This window comes from Colius striatus, chromosome 16 (genome assembly GCF_028858725.1).
Source record: "Colius striatus isolate bColStr4 chromosome 16, bColStr4.1.hap1, whole genome shotgun sequence".
Classification (NCBI taxonomy): domain Eukaryota; kingdom Metazoa; phylum Chordata; class Aves; order Coliiformes; family Coliidae; genus Colius; species Colius striatus.
Genome location: NC_084774.1, coordinates 11,487,747 through 11,506,487, shown reverse-complemented (window position 1 = coordinate 11,506,487; position 18,741 = coordinate 11,487,747). Strand labels below are relative to the sequence as shown.

At 40.5% G+C, this 18,741-nt stretch overlaps 1 protein-coding gene across 2 annotated transcripts in view; it reads left to right on the top strand.

The window, feature by feature from the left end:
• CDH4 (cadherin 4) overlaps positions 1 to 18,741 on the top strand; it is a 443,355-nt gene that overhangs the window by 257,946 nt on the left and 166,668 nt on the right. For both annotated transcript variants that reach the window (XM_062009002.1, XM_062009001.1), the window contains exon 3: positions 9,574 to 9,797. In XM_062009002.1, the coding sequence (XP_061864986.1) occupies positions 9,574 to 9,797 (224 nt within the window). The remainder of the gene's footprint in view (positions 1 to 9,573; positions 9,798 to 18,741) is intronic.

Below are 18,741 nucleotides of genomic sequence, written 5' to 3'. Positions count from 1 at the left end.
ACAGCTTGCACTTTGCTCTGAAGCTGAGAAACTCATTGATTAATCCATGGGGTCAATCAGTCCATCTTGGTTGGAGAGTTAATCATAGAAAGTGTGTGCACCAGGACCAGGAGTGAAACAGGTTTATTTACTGATACTTAATCAGAGAACCCAAACTCTCCTGTAGAGTGGTGAGAGGTTTGTTTCTACTTAGCCTTTAATTGCAAAATGATCTCATTAGTGCCATGGTGAATCTCAGTACTATCCTACAGATGCATGGAATTTAAAGAAGAGCAAAGAACGGAAATGGTTGCATGTAAAAACTCAGTATTTTCCAAAAAGTAGTGCAGTTAGTATTTGCAAGATTACCCAAACCAAGCTTTACTTTATTAGCCTTTTAATTCAAAGCTAAAAGAGCTGAACATCCCAGTGGCTTTCAGTCTACCTCATTGTTAGGAACGGGAGGCGACTGTCAAACTGAAACTACTGAGAAAGTTTTGTTAGCCAAGGATAGAGATGTCTATTGAGAACAAGAATAGAGGCCAACAGCACAGTTACTATGGCATTCACCAGAGGAAAGGGTAATCCTCCAAGTTATCCTAGCTTGGGGTGCTGCTTTGTGGAGGACTTCAGACCATATTAATATCCTTCTTACCAGCCTTTGGCATCAGTCTTTAGCTCATTTATTAGTTAATCACTTCTGAAATGTCTCAGTAGGGTGTAGGGAGACTGACAGAAGAGATCTCAAACGCACAATGAAATCCTAAATAAAGCAGTCATTGCCAAAGCAGGTGCTGGAAACCCAGAGATGAGGTTGTATGGCCATGGTAGAACCCTGAGCATGCAAATGTGGAAGGCAGTGAATAGTGTGTTCAACATGGGGTGCAAATGGATGCAGGTTCATGCTCCTGTGCTGAAAAAAGGCTTGAATGTGACTTCCACATCATGCAAATCCAATTCAAACTCTGCCCTTTGAAATCTGGATAGTGTATCTCTGCCTTTGTGGTAGGAAGCTTCTGGCTTGGATTTAGAAAATTGGGGATGAAAAGACTCTTCTTAACCCAGTGCTAAATGCCAGGAAGAGAATAGAAGGGAATATTCCCTTTACTAATACTTGTTTCTAATCAGATAAAAATAAGTGACAGTGTAGGAAGAATCCCTCTACTAACTGCCAGAACATGTCGATTTATCAAATTTTTCCGCTGTTGCTCTTTTTTGAGGCAGCCTCAGAGCTGACAGTGTATGTTTTACAGTGCAGCAAGGTAGATTGATTGATCCTAAATAGAAAAGCCTTTGGGGTCTTGAGCTGATGTTTTAGCTTCGGAAGAAAACTGAGTAAAGCATGTTAATGTAGAGAAAGGAGCCTGGTTTAATTGGACCAACTCCTGCCTTGCTGAAAATTAATGGCTGGCTGGCTGCTGCCAGAGTGATTCATCTTTTCTATCATGTTCTACAGTCCTTCTCTCCAGGGGTCTGTACTCCCCTCCAATTCCAATACCAAAAGTGAAATACACTTTTTTTCTTCTTCTTCTTCTCCCTTAAAAACATGTCTTTTAGTTGGATTGGCTTCCAGTAAATGAAAAATAGCACTGGTGGGAATATGAAGGAGGCAGGAAGTGTCTGGGAATTGAGTTTTGTTTACTATAGGATGGGTTTTGTTTTGTTTGAATGGGATTTAGATCTTTTTTTAATGTACTCTCAACTCCTCATTGCTACTGGCTGACTGCACGGATGACAGAATGACTTTCTAAAGGATCCCCATTTCAGTGGGTTGAAATATCTTGTTCCTTTTCTGGCTGTGGAAACAGAAACCCAGTGTAAGCAAGAGCTGTTAGGAGAGCATTATAAAGCTAGAAAAAGTGTTGAAAACATTTAGGTGGTTCTGGAAATGAAAAGATGGATTTTTCATGTAGTTCTATCAAGCCCACAGAATTTTTGTTTGTTTGTGTTTTTTTTCATTAATGGCCTGTGAATGAGCAAGGCTTGGAGTTTTCCCCAGAAAACCTACTGGAGGCAATCCTGCCTTTGTGAAAGCAAAACAGCCTGCACACCAACTTGAGGTAGTTAGGAGTTCAGTAGCATGTGCCCCAAACCTCCGTGGGTAGTTTGCTCATGGAAGGGGGTTGGGCTGTGGAATTTACAGTGAGGAAGTGTAAAACATACTTTAAATTATTTTTATTTGCCAGTTGAAATCTGTCTGTCTTGCTGCTCATTTGCTGATTCAGAGATGTCACCAGTTGACCATGGAGTGGTTTCTAACAGGCATGTAATGGGTTCAGAATGTCGTGAGTGTTGTATTAGTGCATATTCCATACAGGAGGATTCACTGTAACTGAAGATTACAAGAAGATAAATAAAGAAGGATTTTGTTTAACATAATTACATATGGTAAATCGTTATGGTAATTTATTATTATTCCAGTAAGGAAAATATTAGCAGTCATAGCTCAGAGATCATAAATAATGCACTGGAAAATTGGATGGAATGTTTCACATTGACCTGAGATATGGAAAACGGGTAAAATTGCGGCAGATTTCCGTACCATTAATTGCAAGAAAATAACATTAAGAACATACTAAATCATGCTAAATATTTTCAGCAGATGATAGACTGTGGGGCAGTTCATTAATTCTCCTAACTCATTCATTATTTTTGTTTCTTAACTCTGAGGACACTGAATGAATAATCAATGCTTCCTGAAGCCAAGGACGTAGGCATGCACATTTTTATATACATTCATATGCCAACCATCATACATCCATTTATCTCCAACAGTTTTCTGTATCAAAGCATTTTCTTAAACTGTATACTCTTAAAGTTGATCACTAGGGATATGTTTATTAGGCTCTGAAGTGGCTGTTTGAATTGCTGTTTTTACCTTTTACCAGTAGAGTTTGGTTATCCCACAGTGCTATAAATATTAAATAAAGACACTAAGAGTTTATTAGTGTAATATTTTTTACAGGGACATGTCTGAAAATGTAACCTATAAAATTAGTAATGGGAGGGTGAAAATTGTACATTGTTTCTATCAGATTTTACAACCATCATTTTTTTCCTATTTATGCATGTGTTTTCCTGTACAGAAGGAGGAGGACTTTGAGTGTTTTATTAACTGCAAGAAGCAAATCTGGTTGTGTATTGTATGATTGTGTGGGATTTGCTGTAAGCAGGAATGAGACAGAAATAGGACTCTGGACTTAGGTGTAGCATTGTGTTTAAGTGTCATGGCTCAAGTCGGTTTTTGTCTCCATGAAACACTGAAACGGCAACGTCTCTGGATTCTTTCAGAGTGGTCAAAAAGCCTGGGGAATCTGGATACATTCATCCTTTAGTTCAAGAGAAACAAAATCCTCTCACCTCCCTTTCAGTATTAGTCTTTTATAGACAAGGTATTTTAGTCCCAGAACTCTACCATGTATTTCCATGTGTTCACAGGACTCCATTTTACAAAACAATTGCACTAATAAGTTGTGTGATGTTTGTTAATCTTTTAACCTGGTGCTAATTTGGATATATACCAGCAGTTTTGTAGGAACAAGAATCTGCCTCAGTTAAGTGGCTGTAGAAGTCCATTTTGCTTTTTGAAGTGCCTTTGAAAGTCCATTTTCCCCATTTGAAATGTTCATCTCTTGTATTTGGTTAACTTGTGTGTGGGGGTGATGAAGGCAGCATCCTTTGGCCCTTTGTATGAGACAGGGGGAGCCTGGATTTCAGGATTCAGATTCCAGCCTTGCTGAGGATTTCCAGCATGACCGTAGGGAATTCACTTGACTGCAATTTGTTCCTGCTGCTGTAATAGTTCCCTCACAGAATCACAGAGGGGCTGCATGAACATAAAGATGCCTCAAAAATGTGGCCATGTAAAAGTTTATACTATGTACTTGCTTCCAAATAGGCACAGCGTGCTCTGTTTCACATTAGCACTTAATGGACAAATCTGTGAAAGCGTAATGCTGTTACAGGGTGCCCAGGAACACGTACATGTTTTTCGTTAACTGAATAGTTTCATGCCTATTCTTAAACAACAGGTTCCTGTCCACTAAGGAGCTGAGATTTTTTTTCATTTCTGATGTGGTGACATGCTGGGGAATGCTGGCCAGGACCACCACTCCCCGAGGAGATGAATGAATGCAGACGTACGGGAGCATTGGGCAAGAAGTGCCAAGGCAGGAATACCTGTGATTTGGTAAAGATCACACAAAAGCGACATTCCTGTACATGCTCAGGACTCTGCAGGTTACCCAAACATCTGAAATGTCCAAAGGTTACAGTTAAGCCATCCTCATCTTAACAACATTCACAGAAGTGGTGTGAGGAGTGGATTTGGCAGCTTAGGTTTATCACAGTCACGCTGGGTGTAAAGGGAGACGTTCAAGAGACACAACTTAAAAAGAGAGAGGATCCCTCCGTAAATAGTGGTGTGTATTTGCTGCTTTGAAGTTCATCAGGAAAGAAACATCTTTGCAACAATAATCCTTAAAACCATGGTGAAGAACAGAGTCCTGAAGGGACCGTATCCTGAACTGTGAGATGCTATCCCGCCGGGGGGTATATCCTAATAAATAAGTATGATCCCTTCTGCTCTTCCCATCCTGTGCTGCTTGCCAGAGGGGGCACTTTTTAATGGACTAGGAGAAGTTCAAGGAGAATCCAGAAGGATAAGCCTTAAAGTGAATTCTTTGGCTTATACCATTTATAGTCCTATTAAATTCAATGTATTGCTCAGACATTTGAGGGGCAAGGAAGTTCAGTGTATTCGTACATCTTTCAAGATTCTCACTTGATCATTTGACTTTGTCCTGCTAGCTTAACAAGCTAAATAATAAAAGGGAACAATGCAAAAGTTGTTGAATTTTTTTTTTCTTTTTTGAAGAAAACTACCATTTTTTTTCCTCAGATGCTCAGCAGTTTGCTGCATACTCCTGCAGCTTTTCTGCCCATCACTCAATACCTGTTTCAGCATATCAAATTGTTGGACTTCCTCCTTTCATAGAGAAGCAATTAAAATTGATGGGGGTAAAGGGTTAAACCTAAAAGCCTGCTAATGAGGGTGCCTTCTTGGTTTTCTTTTCATCAGATATTTGATGCTGGTTTCAGCAGAAGCTTTTGATAAGCATCACTGAACATTTTTTCCAGAGTATATTAAAAAAAGTTTTCCTCTTTTACCATCCTGTAAAAATGATAGATGTGTGGCTCTGCTGTTTATCTGAAATCCTAATTACAGATGCTGCAGCTTTTGAATGTTAAATTCATGCAGTCTTCTTTAGACTTCAAACTGGTCAAAGAAAGATGGATTTGTGTCCACAGAGACATCTAAATCTGGTAAACAGAGCCAATGTTTGTTTGGTTATTTATTAAATTATTTTAAAGTCAAGAGTTACATCAACTGCAAATTGCATGGACTTAGCAGCTTTCTAAAGGAGAAAAAGAAGAAAAACACAAAAGTTTTATGCCACTGGATGAAATTTTAATTTCTGTTTCCATGAGAGCAAAGAGTAGAGGTGAGAGGTGGGATTTGAAGATATGGATGAGATCTTCTTTCCTTGAACTACGTTATTTATTATAGAACAACAGTTTGACTTTTTTTCTCAAACGTATACACATGTATTTTGAAAGAATAGTTTCTGTATGTATTATGGTTTTGTATGTGTATATATGTGTGTGTGTGTGTGTATTTAAAAAATAGTTAATCTCAGTAGTCATGTGACATCCCAAGGAATGACTTTCACAGGGCAGCAAGGAGGATGGGAACAGGATTTCTAACGAGTCCTTGCAGCCACCTGATTAAGGTGTCAGCAGCTCATCTATACTGTGTTGCAGTGTGTTTTCTATGCTGTATATAAACAGTGCCTAGACCAGTAACATCATCTCTGCCTGATAGCAGCTGAGCATCATGTTCCCTAATGCCTAGGCCCTAATGAGTTTCGGAATCATCACCCTTGTGTGGCTGAAGTCTTCTGCAAAAGCCACCCAACGTGGCCTGTTGCTGCTGGTCAGGCAGCTGTGCAAGGTGCAGTTCTTCATAGTGACTAGACACTATGGAATCCATATGTTCTTGAAGCCTTTTTGTGCTTGCAGCTTCTAAGGGCTCTTTGGAGAGGAGTAGGCTGTACTGATTCATTGCTGAGCATTCATTTACCTGTGCTACCTGTGAAGAACAATGTGGAGCAGAGACAGTGCTTGTTTAAAAAATTAGACTTAATTTCTCTCAGGATTTTCTCTGTCTCTAGTCAAGTTTGTTTTAAACTAATGGAAGTAATTAGCAAGTCACAGGGGGACTTTGTCTAAGAGGTAGCCATTTTTAGATAATGGAGCATAAAAGTCGCAATGGTGACATATGACACCAGAGCAGCATATTGGAGCCATGCACTGGGTCTTAAGCAGATGTTTAAGTACTTTGAATACTGGAATGACTACGTAGATGTATAAGAAGGGCTTTTTTTTTCTTCTCTCAGACTACTCGTACACTGTAGGGCTTTCTTTTAATCTCAATAAAATCAAAGTAAGCTCTGAATTGTTTTTAATATGCAGTCATTATCACTCCATTCTCTCTTCTTCAGATGTCTTTTGTATATGATAGGTGGGTACTTCAGCAGGTAGAGATGAAACTCACTTTTTGCATTGCAGTTTCATAGCAGAGGAGTGCAGTAAGACACCAAGTGATGTACCTCCTTTCTACCAACTTTGATGGCGTGAAGCTGAAAATAAAGAACACATTAGCAGCGAAAAACTTAGTATTTCTTACAGCTGTGAATGTGTGGAAAGATCTGCAAAATTCTTGAGAAATGAAGGAGTTCTCATGGCAGGGTGGTCCTGAGGGTTGCAGGGGATCTCCTGTAGCAGCCCCAGCTACCCCACAGGTCGCTGAGGTCATCCCAGTTTCTTCAGGTATACAGCATTTGTTCTTGTAGGTTCCACCAAACTGTGTTTTTAACCTCATTCTACACTTTATGAAGTTTTCTTTCTCAGACAACTGTAAAATCTGTGTTTTTACTATTGAAGTGAGAAAGGCCTGGTGTGGGTCTGAGAACTGACCTGGGATTGCCCATCTGGTCAGACTGATGGTAGCACCACAGAGTTTTGGAGTTAGTGTTGACCATGCGTTGCCCCCAGCAGGCTATTTAGAACTGAAATCTCATTTAGGGGAATAAGAAATTTTGGCCTTCAGGAGATGCACTGTTGTTGCATGCTGATTGACCTCAAGGCCAGAGCATTGGCTTCTGAGCGTGGAGTATCTCAGCACTGGTTGGGTTTGGGTGGGGTGGCCCATGCGCTGGCTCTGATGACACTGAAGTTTGAAGCCTCAACACAGTCGTATTTTGTGTGGGGTTTTATTAATGTGGCTTCCAATTTGCATATCTGAGCTTTGAGGTGTGAGATGATTCCTAGCTTTTCTGAAAGATATAGACAACTCAGTCCCACAGGCTTTCTTCTGTATTTATTTAACTGGATGGAAGTCTGGCCTTTGTAAGACAGAGGTTACCCCCTCCAGACCACTGCATTTCTGCCCTGTGCTCTGACACTCAATGACTGAAAGCAAGGGTGCCAAGTGCTTCAAACTGTAGTCAAAGTAACAATGAAGTAATATGCTGTGCCTCAAAAAATTGTGACCAAAGTTTCCTTTAAACTTTGAGTAATACAGGAGATGCTACTTCCTGCTACATTTAAAAACATTTGTTATGCCTCTGGTGATAGAAAGCAGAGAAAGCTGGCCAAATGTCTGGACTAAAGCATGTCAGATGAGATAGGCGTGGAGGTTTTTTTGCTGCAGTCTGAGCTACAGTGAAAAAGATGGGCAAACCCCTGCTTTCTCAAACAAAAATGAGGGATTTTGTTTTCCCTGGATTCCAGATTAAACAAGGTTTTAATGATGTATTCTATGGCAATGAAATTGCTTAAAAGCATTATCCATGGGTTTTTTATGTACTAGAAAACTTTATCCATCTTCATTTTTATAAATGAATGCATGACATTTGCTGTTTGTGCCCAATAATTACTGCAGCATTAGGTAACAGTTCCACCATACAGACATAGAAATGTACCAATGTGGCTTAAATAAATATGTAGCATGGAAAGGCTTTGTTAGATGTGTGGTTATGACACAATCACAGCACCCTGGTTATTGAGAGTGCAATTGGTTTGAGATAAATCACCAATCTTAACTGGTGAAGGTGGGGACAGATATTCCCTTTCTCCACTACAGCCTGCTCCTCATTTCTTCATACTGTGATGGTACTAGGGGCTTTGGCAGCAGGACTGGCTGAGCATTTTCCTGGCTGCTTTATTCTTTTGTCTGTGCCATGCCTTGGATATTTTTATTCAAATCCAGATTAGTCCCTCATTCAGCTCACAGAAGCAGTCAGTTAGGGAATAGAGGGAAGGAGATAGTTGGGGTAAAGCTAGCCCAGGAGTTCCTCTCAACTGGTTTGCCATTACATCCTTTCTCCTCCCACCACAACCAGTCTAGGTAGAATTCATCTGACCTAGGTGTTCTGTGGAAGAATAAAGTGCCTGCTGAAGCTGCATCAGACTTGGTTTTCCTTATCTGGAGACAGGTGAGGAGCATTGCTGCTGAGCACTCCAGAGCTGCAGCATAAGCACCCATGTAACAATCCTAGCTAGAAAGCTGTATATCCATTCTCACTCACTTGAGATGTTTTTATGGGTACAATATGTTTTCCTTCACCACATGTGTGTTCCACCCCGTGGATTACTCAAATGGCAGTAAGTGTTTTCTTTCCTGTGTGATTAGCCACAGGTTCAATTTCCATCAGATTTGTCAATTTTGTCGTATAATAGTTTGGTATTTTTCCAGCCTAATGTATGTGACATGTTTCATAATGCCAATAAAAATACTTTGAAAGAATTTGACAAAAAAAAAAAGGGAGCCCAAAAATAAAAATACCAACTACTGGGGAGCTTTGATCTGACAGTGTAGGCTTTTAAATGACACGTGGTGTGCGAAGCAAGGTTTTACAGTTTCTCTTTGCTTACAGTTCCTTGTAGCTGTCACGGGTGGAGAGGTCAGGCAGGGTGAGATTGCAGCGGTGGTTGGGGGTTTCTGGAGGCAGCAGCTGATGTGATGTGCAAGATGGCTTCATTTTTTTTTCTTTGTTTAATTTTTTGGGGGGGTTTTATATTTCTGATAATGGAATTGTTATGGGCTTTTGAATTTCAGTTAAGAATGTGCAAGTAGGCTATCTGGTAAGTAGGTTATTGAAGGGTTAGGGAAATGGAGAACATTTCGTGCAAAAAAATACCCACAGTGTGGGTAATAGACTCCAGTCGAATTTAAAAGATAATGGCAACAAGGGAGAAATCCACTTGTAGAAATGGGGAACAGCTGTGTTTGAGATCTAATGAAACTGTATCAAATACTTTAAAAATGGCTTACAACTTCTTCCCTGGGGAATGGAGATAAAGCACAAGAGCACTCCTGAAAGGTCGAAGAAACAGTTAAATCATTTCCTTGATGGTTATTAGAGATATAGAAGACATCAGTGAAAATTAAATGTCTGAAACTTGTATTTGATTGCTTTCCTTATCACTCCAATCTCACACGTTTCTTCCATCTCCTACTCTCTGTTCTAGTAAAATTTAATAACTGTGCTGGTAGCAAGGGAGTTCGGTACGAAACCAACAGCCCGGACTTCAAGGTGAGAGGGGATGGGACCATGTATGCTGCCCACCAGCTGCAAATGCCCTCGAAGCAGCTGATCCTGATGGTGACCGCGTGGGACCCTCAGACCCTGGACAGATGGGAGGCAATTGTCCGGTTTCTGGTGGCAGAGAAGTCTCAACACAGTGGGCACAAGGTAAGAAGTTTTCAAGACTTATTTTCTTATTCCATTCTTCCTTTGGCCGTGTTCCCCAAACCTTTAAAAGTTACATGCAGCTTTGGATTGTTTGTGTTTTTAAGTAGCCTCTTGACTCTGTTATATACTGCAGATTATGTAGCTGTGTTTGCACCTCACTGCTAATACTCCCTCTTGACTTCAAATAAAACCTGCAAATGAAGAGTGTCTCTCTCTCTCCAGAGTCAAAGTCAACCATCTTCTTGAGAGATCTGAGGTTAAGTTCAGATTTTGTGACAGCTTAAACACGGAGCCACGTACTGGCTGCTGCTGAGATTTCTCTGGTTTTCACAGTGATTCCTTTCTCTCCACGAGCCATCTGCATGGCCTTGCAGCTCTGTGGGGGCTTCCAGAGGGGAGATTTGGGCTTGTTCCCTTCCAGTGCAGCAAGGACACGCAGCATTGCGGCTGCCTGATAAGGAACATATGCTCACACGCGGCGCAGGCCAGTGTGCAGCGAAGCACAATGTGGCACGGCAACAGCAAACAACCCTGCAGCTCAATGGCATCTTCTCTTCCCCACAGCTGAAGAGTGAAAAGCCAGCACCGTTCAGTGTTTGAGCCAGAGGGTTACAGATGCTTTCTTTATTTTTGTTTCATACAAATAGCTGAAAAGAAGGAAGGATCTGGCCCTGTCTGGCAATCCCAGAGCTTTCAGTTTCAGTTAAATACAGTGGTGGGCTGCACAGTGTCATTGTAATTGGGGACTGCTCCATGAAAACACATTTCTTCTGGTCTGCTCCTTGCTTCTCTGTCTGTCTCATCTCTTCCATATCATCCTTGGCAGCAGAAGTTCACCTTTTCATTTTCTCCTCGTTCTTTTTCAGTGTTAGTCTGGGCCAAAGATCCTGTACTACACTGAGTAAATGCAGTTATATTGTCTGGCACCTACTCAAAAAACCCAAATCTGTGATGGCTGAGTGGTTGCTTCTAAGCTTGATTTGGCAGGAAATTAGTTGAAGAGCTTGATTTGTTGCTGGATCTTGAAGACCTATAGAGCAAGGATGCAGGTATGTGTCCTGGAGAACAGTCAGGGCTACTTCAGGAACAGGCAAGGTCACTTGGCTGTGGCTGTAGTTTGGATTAATGAACCACAGTAATTTCAAAATAGCAAGACTGGCCTCTCCTTCCCTCTTCTCTGCAGTGCTTGGGCAGAGAAAGCAGGGCAGGAAAAGAGGGAAGAGGCTTTCTGTGCTGTATTGTCACAATGCCACCATGAGAGTCCGTGCCATTTGGAAGAATTTTTGCCTGGTGCGAAGCAAGAAGAAAGAGACTCACACTTAAATCTAGCAGGTGCCCAGTGGGCTGACCCCTGAGGTTTGGCATGACTTAGAGTCATACAAATGTACTTCTCTTCAGTAAGGCTCTAGGTTGTGCAAGGTATAATTAAGCCCTGTATATTACAGCAACTGTATTTGCCATTTTCTAACCAAAGAAATATTGCTTTCTTCTAAAAGTAATTAAATATTGAAGGAACAAAGTAAGCTGTCTTATATACTGCTTTAAATTTCCTCTCAGTGTAGCAGAAAGAAACCTGAGTGAGCACACATTTATGTTTTAGTAAAATATTTGGCTGGAAATTCATCTAATGTTAATATGAGATGAACTCTGGTTCAAAACAGAGCACTATGCTTTTTAAAATTCATCTCCCTCCTTCTAAAAGCCTTATTAGTGTGTAGTTTGAGGCTGGAAAAATATGGAAAACAAAGACTAATGACAAGGTCATAAGCAGTTTTATTGTGGGTTCCTTTAGCAGGCATCTGACTTGTGTTTTATTTAAATGCTTGTGCTTTTTACAAGCAAAATAATCCTTTGTTTACTGAAGACATAAATATGATTATGAGATTATTTTAAAGAATAATAGTGGGTTTCCTTAAAAAAAACACACCAAAAGCTTAATGATATCCAGTGTGATGTGTTACAGGCCACGACCCTAATATACTACATTTCAGGGCTTTTACTAGAAACAGATTTCACGTTTGGTTTTGTATAGTATCATATGACTCAAGCAGAACTAAATAGTTTTTTTAAAGACATTTCAGACTGTTGTGTTATATTCAGGATGTGGAGGCAGCAAATACAGGAGAGAAAGGAAGAGGTGAAATGAGAAAGGGAGGGAGACCCGCTCTCTGTTCTGACATGTGCATCCATCCCATTTTACTTGGTACATTTGTGACTGATTTTGTGAAAATCCTGAGCAGGTCCAAGACATTAAAAACAACTGGTGTGGAAATTTGCTTTACCACATGTATTGATCTCTCTTTGCTGGCACCTATAACACAAACAATTCCGTCCACCTTGCTCCCCCATCCTCCATGGTTCTGTAGGCCCTCAGCTGGGGCAGCCTCTGTGTGACAGGAACCTTGCTGCCTCTCTGAATCGCCTCTGAAAGGATAAATCAGAATTTAGTTCACAATTATCCCTGCATTAAAGCTTTATGAAAACATGATTAGCCCTCCTGGAATGGCCGTTATTACTCATTTGGTTCATTATGGAGGTTAATACAGAATAAGTGTTATAGGAGAAGTCAACATTGTTGAGGTCATGGGGGAACCAGGAGTGAGGTCCCTGCCCTCCTGCGAGTTCCAGGTGTGTTATAGTGGGAGCAAACCCAGTCTCCTATAGCCTGCCTGCAAAATGGAGGTCTTGGTCTGCTTCCCAGGAAGATGCAGAGAATAAATCCCTCAATACATGATCCTTTAGATTTCCGATCCTTTATTATCACGATATGTCACATTGGAAATCCACGTGATGGGCTAGTGGAGTTTTGGTGGTGGCCAGCATGCTTTCAGGGTGACAGGTTAGTTCAGGATGGCTCCTTTTGAGATTTTTGTCCCCTTGTGTGCTTGCATTGCAAAATCAGAGGTTTTGGTGTCCATGCCTGCACCTGAGATCCCACAGCTGTGCCATTACTCTGGGTGCACACTGACACTTTAATGATGAGTGACCTAACACACTGACAATTTCCTCTCCTTCCTAGTGTTAGCCTTATAAATGTGCTAATTGCTTTGAATGACTGAATAATCCAGGCAAATCTGCAAATTCTCACCAGTGACCACTGTAATAAAGGAATTCCAACTACAGTGCTAGTGGGATGAAATGATAGAAAAGGTGTATATTTTAAAAATGCTTTTTCTGGTGCATGAAGCATACATTTTCCCCTCCTTCCCAGCAAACACTTGAACATAAACTTCTTTTTCTGGTTAATACAAGTGATGTAAGTAACTCTAGGAACTTTTTTTGTTCAGTCTTGCAGGAAACTTGATAGCAATTCAATTAGAAAATGCAAATGAGGTCACATATTTCCCAAAGGAGTGCCAAGTTACCCCAGAGGAAACTGAGTGATATTCTAGCATAACAATAAATACTTAAGATAAAGTTTCTTGTACTGTTCTTGTCTGTCTGCCTGTTGTTGCAATTGGAAGTATCACTCAGACCTGTGGGTATAATTTGAAAATAAGGGTATTTTATGAAATAATATAAAGTTCTTGTAGCATATGCCAGCATTTATGAAAGCTGAACTCAAGTGGGATAATGCTTCAGAGGAAAACAAAGTAAAACCAGGTTTTACTTGTCTGGAATTAGCAGGGTAATGTCTTCTAAGAGTGCAATTCCTGACAATTGGATATTAATTCAACCAAAAGTCTAAAAATTAAGATAATGTTTCTGAGCAGTGACATTGCTGAAGACATTAGTCTTCAGAGGATCCTCTATTAGCTGCAGAAACTCAAGTCTTCCTAGGTGCATGGATAGATATAGTCATTTGTGCTTCACTTCACACACTACCACCTTCTGTGTCCTTACAGTCCGAGCTCTTCCTCATCAGTCCTGCCTAATCAATGTCCTCCACTCCCTGTGTTGGCTTATCTTCTCTGAAGTTCTGGCCCACTCTTTCATATTGATCTTTACTTTTCAGTGCTCATATGTGTCTAAGCATGTTAAGGCAAATCTGGCAAATGATTGTCTTTATTTGTTCATCTGTTTTTCTGTAGTTCTCATCTCATGAGTGAAATCAGGATCATAGAAATACAGCATAGAGAGGAATTCACAGCAAAAGAGCTTGGAGATACAGGATATATTCAGTACATGTAGGATGCCAGTCATCTGCTGCCAATGACTTATTTTAGGAAAGAAACAGTTTTCTTTGAATCATATTTATGTCAACCAAAGTTTCTCATTGTCTTAGCTTCTCAAATTCTGAGCAGGGAAGTATGGAAATATTTTGCAATGTTAAATCACTGGGAATTGCACAATTAAAATCTTGCTAATATATGGGTGTGCAGTTAGTATTTAAAACATGGAGAACTACTGTCAGAAATCAATCCTCACTTAAGCCCAGCTTGTGTTTTATTACATCTCATCTTATTTTGGGCTTCTTTCATAACCCATATGGGTCCACAGCCATACAATATGAATGCAAGAAGCTGATTCTTACAGCCAGAAGTGTTTTTATTTAAAGCCTTTAAATAATCATCTCTGGCATTTTACCTGGCTGAGATTTTAAATTCCAGTGCAGCCTTTTTATTGCTGATCACAAACACAAAGGTCTCTGGGCAAGGAAAGGCTTATTCAGCACTGATCTTGTTTATGACCTCAGTTATTGTGCTAGCCATGATGTTCTGCACAAGGCCTGCGAGCAATGAAGATGTAGCCTTCCCTTGATGGAAAGAAATGACAGCTTAAGTGGGAGTTATGTTCCCAGTGCTCCTGGTCTTCCTGATGCTTTGACATGGGTGCACCTGGAAGAAACAAGACAAAGAGTTGCTATGTTTATTCCTCTTTCCTCCTTCCCCTGTACTGGGATGAGATATTATATATGGCATCTGCATGATGGGGTTTGTCCCGTCAAACTGTTATCCCTAGAGAGGGGCTGAAGAAATGAGACTGTCTTTGTCATCTTGCCTTTTTTCTGGCCATATTTATGTGCTTAAGTTCTGGACCATTGCGCTGGGGCTGTCTTGTTTCACTATGCCTGGAGGAGATCCAAGGCAGTAACTAGTAAAATGGCAGCTAGCATCATTTTTATTCCTCATCAGTGAAACGAGGCCTTGTCTGCTCACTAAAGGTAGCTACAGAGACTTCTGTTTTCTTTAGGTAACTTTCCAAAACATTGGTTTTGGATTTTAACAAATCAGATCCATGGAAAAGGTGAGAAAGCAGACAACTATTAAATTAATATCATACAACTATCACCAGTGAGACTGCTGATGAAAGTCTAACGAAGACACATCAGGTGACCTTGTCTGACCTCGTGCTTAAATGAATTTGAACATCTAATGTTCCATTGTCATGTGAAAGTGATGTTTGTGAAAACATGTGAACTTACCTGGCCTGATTTTCAGGTTTGTTGAATCCCATTGCCTTGCTTTGAAACCGAGATAAGATATGACATACAGGTGCTCATTGCTCTGGAAAATCGGCCCACTATGGGAACTTTCTGAGCGCTGTACTTGCTGCATTTAGTTCTTAAACAGTCAGCATCTTACCAAGGGTCAGGCTCAAAGCTGTACTAGAAAGATCATCTGTAAGTGAAATTCACTTCAAATCTGGCTCCCTTCAAACAAAAACGTAGTCCTAAGGATTGAACTGCCTACGCAGAAATAAGGTTTTTTCTGATAAAACAAAACCCTTGGACTGCTGTGTGCTGCCTGCCTGTGATGTGTGCCTTGCCCTTGCAAGATCAAAGCCTTTGACCTCCAGTTTCACGCTCTTTTGTTGTTAACTGCTGAAGTCTGACTGCCACTTCCAAAACATATTTTGGACTGAATTTCCTAAAAAAGCCTTCATTGTTGTTGTAATCCATTGGCAGCTGCGTGTAAACATGAGTTTGACTAAAGGCAAAAGTTGCTGCACGCAGACACATCCATTAAAATAATCCCTTTTGAGGGGCTCTGAGTGTCCACCTATCTTTTCTTTAGCTCAATGAGCTGAAACAGCTCGGTACTTACAAACTCAGGGTGAAGAAGGACTCCAGTTCCTCCCAGTTGCTGGAAGCCAAGTCCTTGCTCTGACTAGACGTGGATTTTAGTAGTGCTCCTGCATCACATTCTGCCCCCTTGGCACTGAGAGTCATCCAGACACCAGCATCCAGCCCAGAGTGGGCTCAACGGGCTGGCCTTGCCACCAGCAAGGCATGGGACTCCATCCAGCAAAGTGTTTAAACACTTGCTTAAATTGCATTATGCAGACAGAGACAAATTGTACGTTCTTATTTAAGCATTTGCTTAGGTGCACTCCAGAATTGGGAAATAAAAGAGGAGCAGTCTTTTCTCAAGAACCTCTTGAAATAACCAAAGGATAACTTGAAAGGGCAAACTGCCACGCTAGCACTGGGGAGAAGTACCAGAATGAATTACTTTGCTTTGTGCTAAAGTAGCAGTGGTGCTTGTGATCTCTTAAATCTCTTGTGATCTTTTTACTTGCAAACATTATGAAGAGAAGGAATATTGTTACATTGAATGCATCATGATTATCTTAATTGATGTCTCTTTTGAACCTCATGGCTTTAGAAAAATAAAATGAGATTACATTTTTTCACAGGCTTGCTGAGGAGTAGATTCACTCCTGCTTCTATCTGTAACAAAGAACAATTGTAGTAAGCTGAGTCCTAGAAGCAAAATGAATGTGTTTTGGAACAGTTTTTCAAATTATTTGTTAGAAGTTTTATAAGAGTGGAAGAACTCTGCTTGCTAGCCCAGATATTTCAAATGTTTTTCTCCACAAGAAGCAGAATGAGAGGTAATAGCAAGCTGCAAGAGCAATTTTAACTGTATAGTTTAGGACGAGATCTACCACCTTTATTCTTGTCCTGTAGGTATATGAACAGGTAACAACGATGTAGTGTTCTGTAATTTAATAGCCCTGCTCTTGAAAGGTACTTGTAGTTCTGAAGCCATTGTGTATGGCTTCTTCCAATTATGAGAATGACATTAGCTTGAAGATAGAAGTGTTTTTTTGTAAACACTAGAAGGTGGAGTACAACTGTAATTTAGATGTTTCTTAAACAATCCTACCTAAGAAGCACTGCAAGATTAGATCTTACAAAGGGAATGTGAAAAGGTCAAGTTGATGTGGGGAGCTTTACAAGGAAGCAGCCTCATCAGAACTTTTCATGTTGGGATAAGATGTTCAAAAAATGAGAAAGAAAAGTACGTTGAGAGCTGTGCTTTGTGGGTGGTGTCATCTTCTTCTGTTCATTGAAGACTCTTGCAATATTCAGATCCTGACAATGACAAGAAAAGTATCACAGGTGCTTGAAACCTGTGGGAACCAGAAAAGATTCTGCCAAAGGCAGCTGGATTTCTCATGTACCTGCTTTGGTATGTGATTCTTCCAGACAATGGAAGAGGAAGAGCATCATTTGAAGTCTTGAAAGCAGTGCAGAGTCATAGAGATACTTCTAATCATCAGTGTGGTGTGGTGCCGTGAATTAGTTTCAGCACAGCTCTGCCTCTCCACACCAGATGAAACTTCTCTCAGCCTAGAGATACCTTTTGCATTTCATGTCTGCTCAGTAATGAACGTGTGTGTTGCCTGTAGTTGTCCTTATTCTCCTGGCATAAAGGCAAAGTGCTCAGGGACTTCCCAGATTTCATCTTAAAAGAGCAATAACTTACCAAACATTTAGGCAAACAGAATATGCGAGTTCAGGTGATTTTTGAATTTCAGTTAAATTGTCCTGAGGAATGCACATCATCTGTCCAAATGCAGCCCCACCTGGTCAGCAGCTACCTGGAAAGCCATGTTCTGGCTCAAGGTGAGGACTTGCACATTAACTGCATTCTAGTGTCTAAAAGGTCCTTACCTGGGCCACTAAACTTATTAAGCTTTCTGAACAAAGAGATTAAATTGCATTTGTTATTTTAAATAAGAGTCTTCTATGGTAACCTTGTGGGTTATGCCTAGAGCTAGTGGGTATCTCTTTTCTCTGGAGTCTAGCTTCACCTTAGCATTTAATTACAGTTGTCCACTAAGTGACCTGTAACATCTTTTGTAAAGAAAGGATCTTCTCCTGCCTGACCTACAAGCCAGAGTGTTGTGTTCTCCTTGGTTTTACCAGTCAGTCTTGTTCAGCTTTTTTCCTGGCTTTGCAGCCCTACAGTGCTAAGGACCATTTTGCTTCCTCAGTCACACTGATCACATTTTATTAGCTATATCAGATAACATTTTCCAAAGCTTGTGAAGCCAGCCAAATACCAAACAACTTGAAATTTGCATGGATCCCTCATTTTTCAGCTATGAAGGAACAGTGTACACACAGACAGTTGTTCAGCATGGACAGGGACTCCTTGGAAGAGAGGGGCATTTGGCATGGCTGATGCATGTGCATTTCGTGTGGCTCCTTCTCCTCCTCTGAGGGCAGTAACTCTGTTAGATTTTAGTCAAACTTTTTTCTTCCCTGTCAGCTGATGTGTTCTGGAAGCTCGCGCACTTGCCAAATCTGACAATTTTTCTTACTAATTGACTCTAATGTGAACTGCACTATGCAGCCCCACTGCTAGCTGATAAAAAAAAAGGTAATGAATTTTTGCTTAACTAGCTGATTTAATTAAAATGTTTTATACTGTAATTGTATGGTTTCTATAAATGGAGAGGTAATTTTGTTTAATGAGTTCCTAACCAAACATAACATTCCTGACTGTATGTAGCCAGATTTGATAAAGGTCACAAACGCTGAGACTCCCCTGTTTGCTTTTGTAAGTCGTGATGATCAAACAGCTTGATTTGGCACTTGAAATATCCTGTCAGGATTGGTTCCTTCTATTCCTGTTTATACCAGAAATTATTAGTATAGTTTTAGGAGCAGAGGGGGTTCTTCTCTGTATCTGAATGCTGTTCATTATCTTTAAAGTGGAAGTCTACTGCCAAAATCACGTCTCATTGTCAATTAGTGGCTTCTCTGCAA